Here is a 21,913-nt window from a genome sequence, read left to right as displayed (position 1 = left end):
ATCTGATCACATTAAATCTATAAAAAAAAATAAAATTTCTGTATCTGAAAAAATTTAGTCTAAAGGGTCACACTCTCTCTTTTATATTTATATTCTTATTAGAGCCGTACGTACAAACGTATCTGTTTGTCCATTCTCTTCAGACGACCATTTAATTATCTTCCAGTGTCCATATTAATAGAGTCGCGGCATAACTGATCTTGTTCTGTTACTTCTTGTCATGTCAAATGAGTTAGATCTTCTCTAGTTAGGCCGGACCCTCGGTCTTACATAATTCGCTCTAATGAGTTTTAAATCTATTTTTTCTTTTAGAATTGTATTAGAGATCCCACGATTATCATTATCAAATGAAAAAATAAATTATTTTTTAAATTTTGAAAATTTTATAAAATATTATATATAAATTTGTTAGTGTATTTATTTTTTAAATTAAAATATAAATAAATAAAAAATAAAATTATCTCATTAAAAAATATTTTTAATTATAAATTATTTTCCACAAATAATAGAGAAGCCCTAACTATACATATTTTTCCAAGGGTATTTACATATGATATTATTTTCAACATTTTTTCTATATAAGTTCTCCATAAATAGTTTGTTTTGCTTTAATTATTCTTTATATTAAATTTTGTAATTTTTATATTTTAAATATCATTAGTATAAAATTTAATATTTAAAATTATTTTATTTTTTTAATAAAATATGCTTTGTCGTGGAAATTTATTTATATATATAATTCACTTAATTAATTATATTATATATATAATTAAAATTTAATTAATACATTGTAGTTTTGCTTGTAATAATGAGTAAATAATTATGAGTGATTATGTTATTATAGAAATATTTGTAAATCTTTTCTTTTTTTTTCTTTTTTTTTAACAATTTTAAATAAGGAAAATATATATAAATTAATTGATAGCAAAAATATTTATATTGAAAAATAATATTTCTGTTAAGTGTAGATTGACAATAACTGAGTAGACAGGAGTCATGTTCATAAACAATTGAAAAATTAATTTTAGTGGCATAAAAGTTATTAAGTCTCAATTTAATAAAAAAATAAAAAAACATCAAAATGTATGTGAAGTTTTAAAAACATGTTAAATAATTTATCAATTAATATTAATCGTTAAATATTAAAAAATAATTATTAAAAAATCAATTAATAATTTTTTTTAAAATTTAAAAAATATATTTATATATTTTTTAAAATTAAGAGGGTAATTAATAATTTTTTTATAATATAGGGATTAAATAGTAATTTAATTTTAAAGAGTAATCTTAATTACGTGAATAAATTAAAAGGTTTATTTGGGGATTTGACTTTATAGTTAGCCAAAAAGAAAGATGGTTTACAGAGGGAAGCGCTGAGCTGACCGTGAGCGCCCAAAAATCTAAATATTTTCAAAACGCGGGTCAGGACCCGCATTCGCCTGGTTCCCGCCTCTGCAAAATTTGGAACTGAAATTTTACTCTTCCCTGTTCCGCAAATCCAGACTAAACTACGATCACTTGGCAGGTTTTGGAAATTGGCATTCTCGGCACTGGATGCAAAGATCTTGGTTGAATTGAATCATTCACTTGCTTATCACCCTTTCCGAATCAAGCTACTTGTCACTAGGCTATGAAAACCTTGTTTAAACGCCCGTGGAGTGCTCGTAAAACCGTCGCAGTCGACGAATTACAGTTACGAACGATAGGGAAGTGATACCCCTTTTGAGGGTATGCGCCGGTGGTCTCTGGAATTGAGGGATACTCTTTTTCTGTAAGGTCAGTTTCTCCAATACCCCAATAAAAATTTCATGTTCTTCACATCGACCTTTCAATTTTCCCCTGAATCCTAGGGCCTTTTTTTCCCTATGAAATATGGAGAATTTAGTTGTAGATACTTGTTGCGACATGATTGAAACTCATTTTTTTTTGTTTGCTCTTTTCTTTTTAATGCTGCGGTTTCCAGGTTTGAGGATCAGCGGTGCGATCAAAATTTTATTTTATCTTGTTTTATTTTTGTCGAGGTTGTCTAATTGGGAAGTGGGTTTTTCTTTTTGGTGAATTGGGGTTGTAGTCTTTATGTTGTGAAGTTGATTGCGCTTATAGGCTGTGCTGTTAGACGAATGATGGGTGGAGATAATTTCACTGAAGGTGTTTCCAAAATGCGCGCTGTTTTGGGAGATATGACCAATCGTCCATTAAAAAGAGAGTTTTCATCCATTTCTAATGATTTGCGGCTTAAATCTGGTGATGAGTATGGTAATAGATTGGTCACTGAAGATGGGGATTCACGTTCTCCAAAACAACTGTGTTTAGGAGTTGAAAAGTTGGTCAAAGGGAAATGTAAAACCAAATTTGTAGTTGAAAATAGCAATGAGAAAGGTTTGTTTCTCATGGAAGATAAGCAACCTAGCGATTCATCACCTGCTGATAGTGTAATTGATACGTCGCAGGAGAATAATGTTTCCATAATCTCACATGTACCTAATGAAAAAAAAGAAACATCTCCATTATTAGATGTCAGCGTCAATGTTCTTAGGAGTGGAACAATGGCACACAGTGTTGGGGAAGGTGTGGATGCATCGAGAGATAGTAGTGCATCTACTGGTTCAATGCCCACAAACTCGTGGTCTTGCAAGAAATATAGTGATGATGAAGGGGGGCTCACTTCTGATGTTAAGCAAAGCAATCCGGAAGGTCATGTTGGTACAGGTGTTGACAAGGTTCTTGGTGTTGGCATGTTACCCACTACTAAATACGGGTCTGTTGAGTGGTCAAGGTTGCCCATGTCACAGGGCTCCAAATCATTTGAGTTGAAAAGGTGCACGGCCCTTAAAGATGATGGTTATGCTAATTTGAGTGCAGGTGCTGATTTGATGAAAGCTTGTTCTTGCTCTTTTTGTTTGAAAGGTAACTATAAATACTGACTTTTGAATCTGTATATTGGACATTGATTATGGAAATTTACCCATCACATGTCTATTTGGTCAATCAGCTGCTTACATTTGGTCAGACCTCCATTACCAGGATATCAAAGGAAGAACAGCTGGTAAGCTTGTGCACGGGGAAAAAAAAGATTACTGCTATTTACAATTTTTTCCAGAATTTCATTTACTATATCAACTAGAATACAACTTTATAGCTCTTGTGGTGATCGATATCATGCTATTTCTTTCCTCCTAGCATTAAAGAAGAGTCAGAAAGAAGCAAGCATCTTGGTTAATAAATATGCCAGGGGAAAGCAGACTGACCTTCCTGGCCAAGGGAACTCCAATAAATCCTCAAAATTAGAGTCTGACCTCACGGCTCAGTGGAGGTCTCTCTTTCATCGCATGGAGGATATATTTGCTCATGAAAGCAACCAACTTGTGAGTGTAACTTCTACTTTTTTCTGTTTAATTTTGTTTCTGATCATATAAAATTTAGCACCCCGCAACTGATTCCGATTATTGTGGCTGACCAAAAGAACCTGGTGTGCCATAAGAATTCCTAATTCCCATTGTTGGTTGCAAGGATTTGGTTGAAACTATTTATCATGCTACTGCCTGGCCCCTGAACGGTGAATTCTGTGTCTTGATATATTCTCAAATCTCCTTTGCAGCAAGCCAGCTTTGTTGCACTGAAAGATTTGAGAGAAAATTGCAAGATGGATTTAGAGAGGGCCACTGGGATGCCTTCTGACAAATGAGTGATATTTGTTCCTTCGATGATTGTAAGACGTTCTTGGCACTCCAGTTCTAGAAACTTATGCGTTACTGCAGATGCACCAGTAGTGCACACATGTGCCATGGCTTTGTTGTTTAGAGTTCTTTGCAGTTCTATTATTGTTAAAGTATCTGTTACCTTGCATCCATTGTAATGCCTGTTGTTTTAGTATTATCTGCATTAGCAAGAACTTCCATTATGGAAAGTTTGAAAGTTGTGGTTTTTATCCACTTGGTTGATTATATTATCCTTCTCGACATCTTAGTTTGTCATTTGCCTATTGCTGGTAGGATTTATTTCTCGGATACTCAAAGTCAGTGAGATTTATCCCCTTTTCAAATTCAAGTTACATACCATTACAATCAAGGAAATTTCATTAGCGTCTTTATTTTATTCTTTCTTTTTGTAATTAGTGTTCCTCACTCCCTTATTGGTTGTGATGGTTTTAGAAATTCCCATTAGAGAAATCGTTTGATTGGATTGAACTTTGTGATCCAAAAGGAAAAATTCTATATTATTTTCTGATTGGCAGCTATATAAAATTCAAAATGATTATATCTAGAAGTGAGATATCAGAACACATTATAAGAAATTAGGTGACAGTAAGATATATTTCAAATATGCAGTGACGAACTAAGCTTAGTTTGAAAGATTGCTTCGCCTTGAACATCATTTGGAGAAAAGTAGATGGAGTAGTTCTTTGGTGTCTCAAGATCCAGATGATTTCAACTTGCATAGCAGATATAAAGCTCTATATGTTTCCTTCTATAAGTATGTTTTTGTGGGTTATTATATTAAGAAAATCAGATTAACATGCGAAACCTATTTTCATATGTAGGGCTGTAGCCTTAACATCGGATCTATCTTCTGAAGATTTTGGAGTTACAATTTTTTTCCCCATATATTGAGTTGCCTTTAGTACTACCAAATGGGTTGATCTAACAGTTGAGGTCAAAAAGCTATTAGTTTGCAAGCTTTAGATTAAGGATTTAGTTTGGAAGCTTTAGATGGAAATAGTCTTTGATCAGTTCTCACTTCTTAGTTTGCAATCTTTAGATTTAGGGTAAGTAATAAAGTATAACTTTGGTTCTTGCATATTTAAACCTGTAATGATCCGTAGGCCTTCCCCTATTGACCCTAATCGCTTTAATATAGTTCCTACCAACCAAAATCCACTGTTTACATCTGCGTACGTTAACTTGTAGAGCTTTCCCATATTAGTATAGATATAGAAGCAAAGGCTCACTAGATTAAGTGGTAGTTACGTCACATCTATGTTTGTTGTGCTTCTAGTCCAACCAGCCTTAACTGAGGTGCTAAAGAATTTCAATTGGGCGGTTCTTGTTTTTTTTTTTTCTAAAGCGAGATATTTTATTGTAAAACAAAGTAAAAAACAAATATAACTATCTAATATTAACATCTCCTTAAAACATCCTATACATCACTTGGTCTCAATTTAACAATAAAGAGAATCCTATACATCACTTGGTCTCAGTTTAACAATAAAGAGAATCTTATGTATAATTGTATTTACGTCTAGGATCATTACATGAGAGAGTTAGTTTCCATAAAATGACATAATCCTAGTTATCAAGAATTATACGTCTAGAATCATTACATGAGAGAGTTAGTTTTCATAAAATGACATAATTCTAGTTATCAATCATCCTGTAGTTCCTCACTTTCTCTCAAACTGCCTATGTAACCATGTCACAAGGATCAAGTAACTTCTAATTTCCTTGTCTCCATAGATCATTAGCCTCCAATTTCCTTACCTCCATAGGTCATTAATCTTCAAGTGTTTAGGTACATCTACATCCTCAAAATTTAAGTTAGAAAATTCATCAAAAATATTAATACTATTCAATTAAGAGTCAAACTAGAAGAAATATGTCACCCTTTCCATTTTGTAATAATAAAACTGCTTAAAAAACTTGCTAATCTTCATAATATGTCTTCAGATCTAACTTGCATCCAAAAGTTTAATAATTTCTAAAACTCATTTGCTTCAACTTATTCCTACTCAGGTTTTGATGTTTGCGTCATCTTTATTGAAGAATTCATTACTTATACTAATAAGAGTGGCAGTTACTAATGGCGGAAGGGAGTTTCTTTGACCTAACACCCTGCCTGGTACCCATTCAATTTTGATGAGGGTCTTTTCCTTAGGTTGTCCAAAATTGGAGAGCTGAACTGACATTTCAGTCCATTTGGCTTTTGTGTGCTGTGGTTTTCTCTGCATCTGTCCCAACTATAAGTTTTCTATCATACACCAAAACTTCGAATCAAACCTGGTAAAATGCTCTTGAATTACGAAAGAGCCTATCACATGCTCTTTTAATACTTGCCCATTGCATGAAATTTCAGCTCCATTGATTTTGGTTTATTAGATGCAAGACAGCATGTCGTTTTTTAATATTGAAAGATATAATTTGAATATTACTTGGACTAAAATTAGCCCCAAATAAAAATAAAAAAAATCATTGTAGGTAATACCCCATGATAGGTTGCAGCAAGTGTTTGAAAACAACTCTACTAACTATAATATCTTCATACTAGAGAATGTGAACTAGGATGTGCCACGTTTCACTCAGTTACTGGAATTGGAACATTATCTTATGAGCACTGAGATTGACATTTGAGAGTCAACTGTTTAAATTACATTATCTTTCCTTCTTATATGCATATTTGGTCTCCAGAAATTGTTTTTTATTTTGTTATTGTTATTTTTTTCAATGATATGTTGTTTATGAGCTGTGATGTTGCAGGATAGAAACCATGACATTGGCCAATTGAATAAATGAAATAATGAATTCCCCTGTGATGTGAAGTGCAATTTAGTTGAAAATAAATAAATAAATAAATAATATGAAAATTATTGAGAATCCACACACATGCTTATGTTATGGCGTAGCTTAATGGAATCCCATGAAGGATCCACGTGATGTGCTCATTGCAAAAACAAAAAAGGGGCAGCAGCTGATGAGAACTGGAAGAGGTAGACGTGAAGAAAGTCAGAGAGAAGATAATGCCCTCACCAGCTGATGCCTTTGCTCTGCTCTGCTCTCTAATAAATATATACATCTGCTTTGGTTCTTCACATCTCTCAAGGTCACTTGTCCTCCCACATTTTTGTCTTTTCTGCCAAGTTCTTGCCCTTTCTAATTTGTATATAAAAAATTGTTAATTTAATAAATAAATAAATTTTGATTTTGATTTTGATTTTCATTAAATTAATATTATCATCTTAGATTAAGCATATAAATATTTGAAGAAAAGAAACCATTGGCAAGCTTTAAAAGAAGTCAAGAAGAGCAGACGCGGCCACGTCAGAACGACTAGAATTGGCTGGTTACACGTTGTCACGTACATTTAGAGATGAGGAAAAATTATAGAGATAGAGACGGATGGTGCTTTGCTTGCCTTATAAGTGATTTCCACGTTGGATATGACGTGTTACAGCGTCAAAAGTGGGACCCTTTACTATCTTTTGCTTTCAAATTCTCTGGGACCCACCACGAACCAACCAAAATGGATCCTTTGGCTTATTTCTTACGCTACTTTTTAACCCACGCTTTTCCGTCGTTTTGACTTCTCAACACTAACTCAACCATGGTTATCTTAACCATATACCTTCAAACGTTTAATGAAGGGTCTGACAAAATAAAATCTATAAAAAAATTTATAAATTTAAAATATCACATCAATCAATTCTTTTTTTTTTTAAATACAGGACTCATTATTTTAATAATTTCCAATTATTAATATAATTTGTGTATATACCAATTTTCTTTGTTATTTAATTCAAAAACAAAATTCTAATTTTAATTTATCAAAAAATAATAAATAAACTATTTAAAAATTTTTAAGCATCTCAAATTATTATTTATTTTATAGATTATAATTAATATATAAATTAATCATATTATTTTTACTTAATTTTATCATATTTTTAATATAATTAATTTATTATTAATAATACTTTTATTATTTTAATAAAATTTAATATTTTTAACTCATTTCGATATATAGTATAAAGTGAATAAAAATTATGAGATATAATAATTTTAAGGGTGAATGTTTATTTTTAATACATTTTTTATTTATATTAATTTACTAAAATGAAATAAATTATTTAAAATAAAATCATTTATAATCTATAATGAACGGAAAATTTTGATGAGATTAAACAAAAGTAGGATTCTAAAACACAAAAAAAATTTATATTTTTTAAATTTTATAAAAAATAAAAAACAAAGTAGGATTCTAAAACACAAAAAAAAATTATATTTTTTAAATTTTATAAAAAATAAAAAACACTGAAATAATTATTTTTTATGTTTTTTTTATAATATTGAAAAATTGACAAACACATAGAAAACTCTGTGTACAGATAATTTTACATGAAGGAAATATGATTTTTAATAGTTATATTTATATATTTAAATATGCATATTTTTAATTTTAAATTAATATAAATATTACATGAATTTTTCTTTATTTAAAATTAATATTAAAATTAAAATGAGAAATATTATAAATAAACATATATTTTTTTAAAAAATAATGATAATTTGAACATATTTTCCATTTTTTCTAATAAAAAATAATTTTCAATATATTTTTTTAATTTTTTAAAAAAATAAAAATAAATTAAGAGTAGAAAACAAAAATCTTAAATTTTCACTTCTTCGGAATTCAGAAATTAAGCATTTGTACAGTGTTGCAATGGCGCCGCAATTCACGATAGATTGTCTTGCTCAGATTTAGTGGGATGATTACGTCTCCACTCCCTTAATTAAACCTTCACTAATCATGCTTTAAAAAAAATAATCATACTTATCTAATCTTGCTTTGCTTAGCAACAAACTTTCTACCTTTTTAGCACGCATCCGCCAACCTTAATTCCATCCCCACTTCATCTTTTCACACTGTTTTCCTTAACTTAAGCTAATTATTCATTTAAAATTTTTATAAGATACAAATTTTTAAAATATATTAAATGGGGTTATTGGAAAATAAATTATAATTTTAAATAAAAAGAAATATAAAGTAATAATCTTAATCTATTTTTGTGAGAATGATTGAGTATTAGTTATAACTAAATTTTAATAATTTGCTTAATCCTAAGATTATGGTCACCATGTGTTGTTTTTGGATAAGACTGATGCTTTTTAACTTTATTATATCAACCTTATAATATATAGTGGAAAGCTTTTAACCCACTATCCTATAACAGTGGACACTGTATTTCTATTCAATTCTCTTTTATTTTATATTATAAATTTATATAAATTCAATTTAAATTAGAATTTTCCACAACATCCAACGGTGGATTTTTATTTACTCAGTATGGGTTACCCGACAACACACGGTGATTGCCCACACAAATTAATTAAGGATGACATGGCATTACAGGAGCGTGCCGCAACATTAATAAGAACAAAAACCGCATTAAATTCCAAAAGCAGATAACTGAGAGCCATTACAGTCAAACTAAATAATCAGCTCAAAACGTGTAACGCCGCCGCTACTTAACGGACACAACCGGTCACCAGATACAGCATACTCCTACGTGGCGACTCTCCATTTGATAACTCGCATCGAATATTGGTATCATCGAAGTTGACGAAATAAAAAATAAATAAAACGGTAAATGCGGTTTAGAGAGAGAATCTAAAGGCCAAGCCTTTGAGCTGAGAGCCTAGAGTTTCTATAAGAAGGGGGCCGGAGCAGAAACTGAGAAAGGCAAGGAGTGAAATCACAAAAGAAGTGAGGCCACTTAAAAAAAGAGCGATTGAGAGCTTTTTTCTTCTCTGCAACTGTGTTTGATAAAAAAAATTTCTTTCTCTTTCCCCTCTTCTCTGTAATCCCCCGCTTCTCTGTATCCCGTTCTGTCAATCGTCTGTCTTTCAAATCTTATACTGAGGTTTGTTTTCTTGGTGAAACAGCCAACCCATTTGAAATTGAAAGCCAGGTGATTCAGAATAGAGATCCAGGCTTATTTTATCTCCCTGTATTTTATTCTTTCTACAGTTTCATCAACTTGAGAGGGTTTGTTTTTGGTCCCTCAAGGTTGGTCTTTTTTGTTTTTTCAAGCTTCACTAGGATTTTGTCTACTCTTGCTGTTCATATAAATCTAGTTCCTCCCCTGTTCTTGAATTTTGTTAAGTAACAGGTTAATTTTAAGATCTTTGTCTTTTAGATTGAGAAAAGGTATGGCAGCAGCTATAGATTTCTACAATAGCAGCGTAACACCAGGTTTCTCAATTATAGATCCTTGTAGAGAAGAACTCATGAAAGCACTTGAACCTTTTATGAAAAGTGCGTCATCAACCTCCCCTTCTTATACTTCACCATCTCCCTCTGCTTCTCCTTCTTCATCTTCTTCTTTCTCCTCTTACCCTTCTTGCTCTTATGACTCTCCAATCTCGTCGCAGCCCAATTTTTACTCTGATTTTAGCTCCCCATCTAATTATAACCAGATGGGTTTTGAGCAAACAGGTTCAATAGGGCTTAACCACCTCACCCCTTCTCAAATCCTTCAAATCCAAGCCCAAATTCATCTCCAGCAACAACAACAGCAACGGCAGATTGCTAATCTTACCACAACTTCGCACTTACTCCATAACCAAAGGCTCAATTACTTGGCTCCAAAACCTGTCCCCATGAAACAATCTGCTTCTCCTCCAAAGCCGACAAAACTTTACAGAGGAGTGAGGCAGCGGCATTGGGGCAAGTGGGTTGCTGAAATCAGACTCCCCAAGAACAGGACAAGACTCTGGCTTGGCACTTTTGACACAGCTGAAGAGGCAGCCTTGGCTTATGACAAGGCGGCTTATAAACTAAGAGGAGAATTTGCCAGGCTTAATTTTCCCCACCTTCGCCATCAAGGAGCTCATGTTTCTGGAGAATTTGGCGACTACAAGCCTCTTCATTCCTCTGTTGATGCAAAGTTGCAAGCGATTTGTCAAAGCTTGGCAAACTCGCAGAAACATGGAAAAACAGAGGAGCAGAGTTCCGCTGATGATTCCAAAAAAATTCTACCAGCTCCTACACAGGCGAAGAAGCAAGATGATTACTCCATAAAAAGTGAATTGAAAAAGGAGTTTGAGACTTTTGGAGTTGAAGATTATAAGGTGGATAATTCAGCAGCTTCATCTGATGAGTCATTAGCTGGTTCTTCTTCACCTCAGTCTGAGATTTCATTCTTGGATTTCTCCGATTCATCACAGTGGGATGAGACTGAGAATTTTAGTTTGGAGAAATACCCATCAGTGGAGATTGACTGGGCAGCCCTCTAAGTTTTCAATTACTATGTAATCTCTTTTGTCCATTGTCTTTTCCAGGTTTACTTTTGGCGTCATAAGTAGCTTCTGCAATGAAGTTTTTGGCATTTGCAGAGTTACAATTAGGGTCAAGTCCTACATATATGGTTAAGAAATAGCTGGTTACATGTTCCACTTGTATGTCCATGAGCAATCTCTCCATTTGGTCTTGCTGGTACTTTTTTTCCTAGCTTGATCATTGGAGAGTTTCTGAGTTGGGTTTGAAATTTGAGGTCAGTGTAATTAAGCAATCGTCTCTCAATATATCAATGTATCTTTTTCCTGTAATTTTTGTATAAATTGTTATTGTGTTTGCTTTACTTCTACCTGTTATGTTTTTCATCTTAAACTTTACAGTTTATAATTCATCTAACTTCCAAATAGACATCTCTACTAATTGAAAAATTTTCATTTCAAACAAGACAAAATGGATTGATTTCAATAGATTGCCTTCCTTAATTTATCAAAAATAATATAATTATGGAATGTTAAATGTGATTGAATTAATTGAAATTTTGTGGGGCCAGCTAAGGCTTGAAAATTGACCAATTGAACTCAATTATTGTCCTTCAATTACTATTTATTTTGAAAATTTAAGATATGGACAAAATAGAAACATGCTGCCACAGTTGAGATAGCCAAATTGCATTTATGAACTTTTTCAATTTAGTCATCCAAGTTGTCTAAGAAAATGAAGCAATTGTCTTCTTAAATGTCAATCAAATTCAATAATGCATATTAATCCCTTGAGTTAAGAGCTTTCTAGACTTTTCCTGGGAAAAAAATTGCAGAAGAAAGTTTCATCTCAGAGAAAATTTCTTTAGTAATTAATAAAGAATAGAATTGCTGAGCTCAGAAAGCATCCTTGCATGTCCTGTCCACGAGACATTCACATGGAAGGTTTCCATTAGAGTACATAATGAAGTGTTTACAAATTCAAGAAAAAATGCAATGTAAGAAAAAGAATAAAAAAGAAATAATTGTGTAGTAGAAGCATCTGGAATCAGCCATCTCTGCAGCCTGATTGACAGGTGAGAAAGGCAAAGCCATGGATTTGCAACTTGCAGGTGGCATTTTCTCAGCACAGAAATATTAAAACATGACAGTATCTTATCTCTTGAGGCTTGAGATAAGGAATATGGAGACCACCACTCTCTCCCTTTTCTTTTTAAATGATGAATCTATCAAGAATTCTTATTCTTCATGCAGCAAACAAGTCACAGTAGCCATATAACTAAATGGAGAAGAAGAGAAAGACACTGTTGGGCCATTTGGAATCCTTACAAAGCTTTTAGCTATGCTTCTTCCTTCCTTCCTTCCTTCCACCTTTCTTTATTGGATGATTCTTTGATATTTTGTTGAATATTTTATATTTTTTTAAAGCATAAAATTTTCTTTTCCATTGTTTTCTTTCCTTTTACTTTACCTTAAAATCTTGTGTGAAGCATCCAAATCTAATAAGAGAACAAAAGGAGTGTGAATGGGATTTGAATTATGCAGTCTCAAAGTTGGTGAAGGATTCTTGAGAGGTGGAGGAGATCTTTCTCAAATTTCTTCACTTTACAGTTTTTGGTGATGTGAGATTGAAAGGGTATATGCAAAATGTTGGATGCCTTTGAGGTTGGTTGGTCATATGGAGGTGATTCAGAGAGAGAGAGAGAGAATTAAACAAAAAAAAATTTTAATTATGCACAAGACAAAAAATAGCTATTTGGAAATTGTTTTCATTGTCTGAATTGGTGGCTGTAATGATCAAAGAGGATCTTGGACGTCATTACCCTGTGTCTGCATCAGGTTTTTAATAATGCACCAAATCAGCCTAGGGTTAAGAAATTAAATGAAAATGGGCTATTTTGGAATCAAGCCCAATTACAACTGTTGGCCCGTGTTATGCTCCAACTCTCTTGGATCTTAACACTATGTTTAAAGTGGTCCAAGAAAAATAAGGTATTTTGTTTTTTCTTTTTAAATTTAAATTGAAGTGTAATGTAAATTGAAACCTAAATTGAAATACTCGATCAATTTAGGGTCAAAATACAATTACAAAAAAAAAAATCAGTGGTTAGCATGATTTCTTTTTTTTTTTTTTTAAAAGGGTTGAAACAAAGAAAATTTGACATAACTGGCTTATAACAAAACCCTCAAAATCCTCAAAATCCTTACTCTTTCCAATAAAAATCTTCATCCATAAAGGGTTTAGAAGGTGATGCGAATCGAACCAAAATGGTTTAACCTATTTGAGTGGAGAGATACCAAGTCAAGTATAATTCCAACTGCTGGCTCATATTTTGGTCTAACCCACTGGGCCTGAGAATCCAACATTCTTCAGCCATGGGAATTCATGCATTGGCCTGTACAGCATAAGTTGGCAAATTTTTTCATATTTCAAACGAGAAAAGGAAATAAACTTAGACTCATATTCCAAAACATAAGGAACTTAAACACTAATATACCAAAACATAAGGCATCACTTCTCAAATGAATCAAGACTAATTAGGGAAAAGGAGCCATTGAAGAGAACCTATAAAATGGAAATGCTCAAAAAGCAAGCTGTGGAGTATCCACAAATCACCCACAGACGTCTTTGTCCATGTGAAGGCTGCCTTGTAAAAGTTAAAATTCTTGATGACCTAATATATTCTTTTACAAATATAAGAGAAATTTTCATGTGGAAATGCAATGACAATTGTGATTTGTTTACGAGCTCATGTGACAATTCTGAAAAATCTATCTTCTCATCCTCCATCACCAAAAAACAATTCCCATATTCTTATCTAAGGATTAAGGTTTGGCCCTTGTATGGCCACCTTTACGTGGAATAAAAGATTCTAAAGAAAACAAGACTATGCTTGGTTCTTGCTTCTTGGAGTTTTAAACAACAACTCAAAGAAAAAAGAACCATCCTTGGAGAATTTCTATATTTTGAGTTAGCTAGAGTAATTAAATATTCTCGAGAAAGTTAATAGCAAGAGAATAAATGTAGGTCATTGAATGAAGACTGCACCACTTTATAATGAAGATGTAGACTGCTCGAATAGAGAGCTTCAGCATTCTTTAATGGATTCCATTCAAGACATTGTATTCTGGTCTCACCATATATGCAACTCCAAGCGTTTGGTGTTGGAATCCTATATAGCTAAAAGGTATATAATAGAGAATTTATTGTAAGAAAACCACTTGAATTATTGATGCTTTGTTTGTTGTACCCTTAGATTCTTAGAATTTTATACAACTTCTTTGCGTACTTATTATACCCATTATCTTATTATAAGCTAATCAAAAGAATGGCCAGTTTGCAGCAAGCATCTCTCTCCGGCCCCCATGTTCATGAGACGTAGAGAAGAGCTTTCCATGATTTCTCTCTAATGGTGAAGCTATGGCTACAACTAGACTAGTTAGTACTATAAAGACGATGAACTCAAGTTTACTAATATCTATGTCTTTTCAAGAATAATTATAACCCACCTGTGTTTGTCCAAAGAATCGTGATTATATATCACCATGCACCTTGATGATCCCCGGCTTCTTATCATGGAGTGAGGCTGGACCTGAAAAAGAATATAGATCAAAAACTCATCAGACCATTCTAAAGCAGGTTGGTCCAATATCGCATGTTTCAGTCCGGTGACGTGAAACAGGTCGAACTAACCACAAGCGTAAATCCATTAGAAAATAGTGTAGTTTGATAACACGACAAGAGATATGAAAGCAGGTACGGTCATTTCGCAGCCCTATCAACATTTTCAGTGGAGGAAATTGAATCGCCAATTGACAGAGATGGATATATTGGCACGTCCGTACGTATGGATTTAAATAATAGAGACATGTAACACTGTAATATGATTGTGATTATACATCATTAGAAAATAAAATAAAAAAAAAAAAAGTTATATTTTTTTATTAAACTCACTTATAAACCATAAATTTTATTTTTTGAATATTAAAATATCACATCACCTTCTACTCTGTTAATTAATTCAACCTATTTTAGCTCGTGTATATATTAAAATGGATTATTTGTTTAATTTTCTAGGTGAATCGATCTGTTTTTTTTTATCTAACACGTGAGGAAATTACTGTTATTATTGTATATGACAAACCCACTTTCACAATCCACAGCTACGAACTGTTTGATTTAGACGATGATATTTGGTAATAAAAAAGAAGTCTGCCACCTGGATTTCCATCATGTCGACCTGGATATTAGTAGGAAGGTCCCATGAATTCTATCAAAATCACCAACTGGTTTTCAGTTGGAAATGGTTAATAATATATATATACACATAAAGCAAAAGGAAGGAAACTAGTAATTATTTAATTTAATTTTTAATAAATTTTATGTCTTCTCACGATAATCAACTTACATGGAAGCTTGTAGACACATCATTACGCGGAAAAGGAGCTTTGCCCTTCTCTCTCTCTCTCTCTCTCACATGTGTGTAATTAATTTCTTCCTATATGTACAGTGAGAGAGAGAGTTTTTGGACAGATTTGGGTGCCGACTTGGAAATCAAAGTTGTGAGGATAATTCTGTCTGATATTGCAATGATGTAATGATATGATGATATGGGACAAATTTACCAGTCGGGTAATGTGGTGGATAAGAAGGCTGCAAGAGATCATCTTCACCATCATCATCATTTTCCAATACAGTTTATATAACTATTGAAAATAGTAGAGTTCAAATAGGATTTGAGCTTTGAATATTCAAAATTAAAATCATTAAACTAAATACCACCTTTTTGGAATCCTAAGGAATTTCTTCCTTTCTTTTCTTTGTCAAGTCCACGTTAAGAGCAATGAAGTGAAGGTCGACTCTCAGATCCAATTAGTCATTATGATCATTAATTTTCTTTCTAAAATTTTTCCCTCTTGCGAATTTTTTCATCAAAATAGATTTAAAGCTTGCTTTATCATAGTGGTCTCAATTTTGCTCTTTAGAGAATCTCTTCAGTCATAAACTCTATTATCAATATCAGCATTTAGATTTTGTTTTCTAGAAGATAAATTATTTATTATTATTATTATTATTATTATAAATTTACGTGGTTGTAGGATATTTCCATGAACATGCATGGAGAAGGGGAGGTTGAAGTAAAGACAAATGATAATAATTTAGGGAATAGGATAAAAAAGAAGAAAAAAAAAAGAGAAAAGACTATTTTTTCCCCAAAAATTGAAAATGACAAACAACAATTTACAGAATAAGAATCCAAAATAAATCCTAATGGGAAAAAAAAGATTGAATAATTAGAAGTGGGAACAAGTGAAGTGAGCCATCCTTTCAAACAATACCCACTTTCATGGGTTCCGTCTGCTATTTGTTAAGCTTTTTGAATAGGAAGATTATATTTATATTTCTCCCAATGATGTTCATGTGCCTTTTTCTTTTTATTAAGAATGATTTTTTCTTTTGAAACTGAAGATAATGACAAAAACAGTGATTTACCATTTTATAAACAGCTTTTGCTCTCTTGAAGCGACATCATAAACTGTGTGACCCAACTCATCTGCACTGTTATAATCTCTTATGTATATATATAAAATGAAGGGAAGGGAAGGGAATATACTTGCAATTGGAAGTGGGTGCATGAACAGAAACCAATAATCTGAAAGCTCGACATTGGCAACCTTTTATTTATATTTTTCCTTAATTATTCCCTTATTCTACGACTCCAAATTCCAACATTGGAGAACAATCTTTGTCGGACTCTATACATAGTACATGAAGTGTTTATACTAAACATTTAGCTAGGGATATTATTTTTTTTTTTGATAAAAAGGTTCCACATAAAAATAATAAAAAGAAATCATTAATCCATTACAATTCTGCATAAATGAATAGAAGTAAGGATAAAAAAGATTGCATTATCTGTTTAATATCCAGTAGTTATGGGTCGTTATCTTGTTTGTTAATAAACTGTTGCATAAATAATTAAATAAATAAAATCAATTGACTCGTTGCTTAGTCAAGAAAGACAAATTAGCTTTGTCTGTTCATAACCATTTTGAAGGATTAATTTTCAAAAGGTGAATGCTAAAACTTATCCTTCTTACGTCTGCTTTTGCTTTTTCTTTTTTCTTTTTTTAAAAAAATCATCTATAAAATATAATTTACTTCGACAAAAACTTAAACCTAAATAATAATAATAGGAAATTTTTGTTTCAGAAAAAAAAATAAAAAAGATAAAAAGAAGAAGAAGAACAAGATAGAAAGAAGGGATATGCAGATTAGGAGATAAGAGAGCTTCTTTAATCGTTAAAAGGAAGGATAGGTTGGGGGACCCCACAGCTGGTATTCTCATTAGTCAACTTGACAATGACATGGCACCGACCCCACACTACACAACACACTCACAAAGCAAGAGGGTTTGTGGTCCATGCATCTCTTACATGGCATTACAATATAAAAAGTTTTCTTTTTAGGCCCACAAAAAACCGAAAGTCTCGGTGGTATATATGTCGGCTTAGCAGTTATTTCAGTTAGTCATTATTTTGTTGGTTGAAATCCTGATCGGGAAAAACTTGGTTTCCTCCTATGTCTTGGAATCTTCGAACCTCCTCCCCCTTTTCCTTGTTTCTAATTTCGATTTGGTTTCGTGGCAACAAACAGATCAAGATGAAGATGAAGAATTCAAGATGTGTCCAATTCTGATTTATTCTTTATTCAAATTGAATTATTTGCTTTGAGATTTCATTACTTTTTACGTAAATTTAGGACATATATATCCAACTAATTGAGTGTTTGAGCATAATTATGGGACCCATTTGTAATTAAGTAGTAAAAGTTAAAAGAGAATTATCCATGGATTACTGTGTGTTTCACTAGAAGAGAATATCTATCTACAAAAATTATTTGTAAGAAGAATAATTAAATAAATTTTTAGACAATTATGCATTTTTTTAAGTAAAAAATTAAAATTTTTGATTTTAATGGAGCAAGATAAACTTAGTTTTTTTTAAAAAAAAGAAAAAGAAAAAGAAAATCATATATAGCAAGGATGGAACCCACACAACTTGCTGAAAATAAACAAAACACATAGAATACAAAAAGAAAATCAAGTATCTAATCTTGTTTACATCAAATGGGACCATATTTTTTGGAGATTTTATGTGGTCAAGGATTAATATAACAAGAAGATTTTGATTTTTTTTTTCTTTTTCCTATTACTTTAGTTGTGTGAAAGGAAGGATTTCATATGTGCAAGTTGTCCTTATTGAGATGATTTCCCAACTCACATCATTTCTTCTTACACCCAAATTTTGGCTGTCGGTCACAAAGGAAGATGAGCTTCCAAGATTAACGAACAAAGATTTCAATAATTTGACTGACCAATATTTAGGCAGTCACATATTTTGGACTCTCCCAACATTCCACATGTTGGCCAACACAATTTGTTATTATCCTAGTCAAATTCTTGTGCATTAATCAATCACGTAATTCCATTTAAATAAAGATTCATTGTTACCTATTTCCTAAAATCCACCAAAGGAAAAAAAAAAAAAAAAAAGAATGTGGGTTGTTTGCTAAAATTATCCATGAATGAGACATTGCTGAAGCAGATGCAAGGAATTCCCTCGTTTGTGTAAATAAGTATAGTACTTGATGAGACTATACAACAAAGTGCCATGAATTCAGACATTTCTTCATTCTTCGTAAACGTTCGATAATTTGATATTGGCATTTTAGATAATAAATAAACGGTTCACTTTTATATATATATATATATAATATAATTAATTAATAAATTTTACCATTATATTTTATTTTTATTCTAATATTTGTAAAATTTATCTCCAAATTCTAAGGAGCTGTACATAATTATTTTTATTATAATGGTCATTTTTATTGACACAAATAATTAATTTTAAATTTTGTTATAGATTTATATCGGATTTATTTTTACTGTTGACATTTGATGAAAACTTACGATAATTTTTTTTTGAAAAATTTTGAAATGCACAACTTTCATAATTGTAATGGGAGTCACATATCTATTATAAAATTTAAAATAAAAATTTTACTATTTAAAAATTATTTTTATATTTTAATTATTTTTTAAATATTTTTATAATTTTACATATTAAAATTCTTTTTATTATAATACTCATTTTTTAATTTTTAAAAAATTTTAACAGTTTAATTTATTATTTCTCTTATATTATTTTAACCAAATAATATTAATTAAAATTTTTGATAAAATCTAATTAATTTTTTATCATTCAAGAAATAGATTTATTTTCGAGTGTGTTGAATTTATAAACTTTATAAATATAAGTAATAATCAAATTAGAAAAGTAAAATTGAGCTCACTCAAGAATGTATAGAGAAATGATGTAAATATTTAATTTAATAATTAAGAAATTATTAATTAATAATAACAAAAGAAAATCATATAAGTTCATGAACTAGGTAGAGTTGGTTTCTTGGTTTAATTACAGCACACAGGGATTCATATATGTCAGGACCCATTGCCTGATTGACAAGTAAAGAAATTCATAAACATAAATATGCATTTAAAAAAATAATAATAAAAAAGGGGAATTTGAATTTCGATGTCAACAAGAAAAGGGAAAATTGGGAGAAAAAATTAAAAAAAAAAGAAGGGTCCCATTATAATGATGAAGGAAAACTAGGGGATATTTGTGTGAATGGCAACTGGCTGTCATCCAATAAACACAAAGTGACATTTTAAAGTATTTTCCTTTCCAGTTTCCATCCACTAATGCCAAAAATTATACAATAAATAGAATTTATATTTTTATAAAATTAAATAATAATATAATATATATTTTAATTTTATTAATTAATAATATCACATCATTTCTGTGACATGCTACTCTCACCCACCAAATATTTTTTCCACTAGCGCATGGTTCCATAACATTTGCATCCATCCATGCACCACCTGGTCCTGGCGGAGACACATCGCCCCCACTGGGTCAAAAACCGACGTGTCAATAGGTGGGCCGACATTAAAAAGAAGATTACAAGTTTTTGTTTGAACGTGGAGTGAGTGAGAGAGAGATTAGTGAATGATTTGGGCCATACCCACATGGATTTCTAATCATTTTTGTGCCAATTTGCACACTTACATTACACTCCTTGTCTTTTCATTGACACCAACCTAAGCTAATCTTTGGTGGTCAATTTTTTTTTTTCCCATTAACATATCTCACTGAATGTTGGGTTCATGGAGAGTTCGTGCTTTGTAGATTGATGAATCCATGTGAATTAGAGAATCAAATTTGGTTAAGGCAAATATTCACCTCGAAAATGTAAGAACAAGAACATGTTCATGGGGGGATGGATGGATTCACTTCACATAAAAATTTAAGCACAAAACAAACACACATGTTAATGTTTTGTGTTTATATTCTTAAATCGGTCTACCGACCATGGAAGTTGGCTTTTGTAGCTCCTGTTTCAAATAATGATGTGGACCTTGAATTCAATAATTTTTTGACGCGTGTATGGTCAAGCTGTATCTATGTGGAGAGTAAAAGAAAGAAACACTGTACACGTGTGGTGTCGCCCTGGACACGAACATTGCTCATGACAAAGTCTTCATTAATATATTTTTTTTCTCAGAAAAGTCTTCATTAATTGTTTGAAATTTTAAGCAGTAAGTTTATATTTAGCTCAAAACCCTAGCTATGGCTACGTAGTTTTTTTATTGCATGGGGATCCGCTGATGTTTCTTGTTCTCTAGATGGCCAACAGACACTTCTTGCTCCGCTAATTTTAAACTACGTATTCTCTTCCGTATAATTTTATTTCCTATTTTTAAGACATTATTTAACCAGAATTATCTATTACTTTATAAAATTTAAAAATATTATTTTTTTTCTCAATTTTATTCTAGTATCTACTAAATATTAATTAAATTATTATTGAAAATATAAAATAATGACTCTCACTTTCACCAAGTATAATTTGGTGGAATATATGGTGGTACAACTTTTTCTATTTGCTTTAATGGTAGGTTTGGCCTCCATTATTAGAGGATATCTCTATTTTAATCTTTCAAAATTGACTTTATCTAGAAGATTCAATCTAACAATTTATTTAATCATTCTACTATTTTTTTTTATTAAAAAAAATTAATTTTATTGAATTAAAAAAAATTAATTTTATTAGTGTAAAATTGAGAGAAGATGATGAACTAATTAATAAAAGCGTAGATTTAGGCGAAGAACACGGAATCACACTTGGATTAATAAAAATTTAATTTTATACTTTATAGTTTACTTTTTAAAATTTTTAATTTAATTAAATAAGAAAACCAGTAGTTTAAGAGGCATGCGCCATCTCGAAAGGCCTCCTGTTTCGTCCAATAAAGAATGAACTCTAAGATCTTCCTTCTCATAATGTAATGTGAACTTACGTATAAAAAATTATTTATTTTTGGTTACAAAGATGCAAAAAGAAAATTCAATAATAAATACTAACCCATGTGAGAATTTCTGAACGTGGTGGCCATAAATATATTTATTTTTTTTATATCATATGATCAGAGAATCAATACGTGACTTTCTTGGTTTTTGAAAAAAAAAATTATGAACAAGAAAAAGAAATTGTTGTTATTATTAATTTAATATATAATAAGAAAGAAAGACTAAAATCTTTCAAAATGTTCTCTCTTCTTTTGATTTATTTTAGTCAATAGAGAATCTCTTTTTAATTATTTTAATTGTATTCTTGGCATGCAAGTCATCTTGGTTGGTTAATTTTGTTTCTCTCTCACCATTATTATGTACAGAAATTGCTTAATTTAATTATAAATATATGGTTTGGTATCAACATAGGGTGGTGGTCGGTTAGGACAGATTATGATTCAGATTTAAGGATTAATTAATAATTTTATTTTAATTGGAATTTT

The 21,913-nt window shown here is 31.2% G+C and overlaps 2 protein-coding genes across 2 annotated transcripts; both read left to right on the top strand.

Annotated features, from left to right (window-relative positions):
• The first annotated feature begins 1,390 nt into the window (after positions 1-1,390).
• On the top strand, positions 1,391-3,961 carry LOC110627889. Its single transcript, XM_021774266.2, has 5 exons — positions 1,391-1,776; positions 1,964-2,907; positions 2,993-3,046; positions 3,181-3,365; positions 3,599-3,961. Exons 2-5 carry the CDS (start codon positions 2,121-2,123, stop codon positions 3,683-3,685), a joined length of 1,113 nt encoding a protein of 370 aa, XP_021629958.1. The 5' UTR covers positions 1,391-1,776; positions 1,964-2,120; the 3' UTR covers positions 3,686-3,961.
• A 5,471-nt stretch (positions 3,962-9,432) lies between these two features.
• LOC110628297 (ethylene-responsive transcription factor RAP2-4) lies at positions 9,433-11,350 on the top strand. The gene has a single exon (XM_021774904.2). It carries the CDS (start codon positions 9,921-9,923, stop codon positions 11,004-11,006), a length of 1,086 nt encoding a protein of 361 aa, XP_021630596.1. The 5' UTR covers positions 9,433-9,920; the 3' UTR covers positions 11,007-11,350.
• Positions 11,351-21,913: the final 10,563 nt, after the last annotated feature.

Source organism: Manihot esculenta, chromosome 12 (genome assembly GCF_001659605.2).
Source record: "Manihot esculenta cultivar AM560-2 chromosome 12, M.esculenta_v8, whole genome shotgun sequence".
Classification (NCBI taxonomy): Eukaryota; Viridiplantae; Streptophyta; class Magnoliopsida; order Malpighiales; family Euphorbiaceae; genus Manihot; species Manihot esculenta.
The sequence above is the reverse complement of the archived record's forward strand: the minus strand, read 5'-3'. Positions and strand labels throughout refer to the sequence as shown.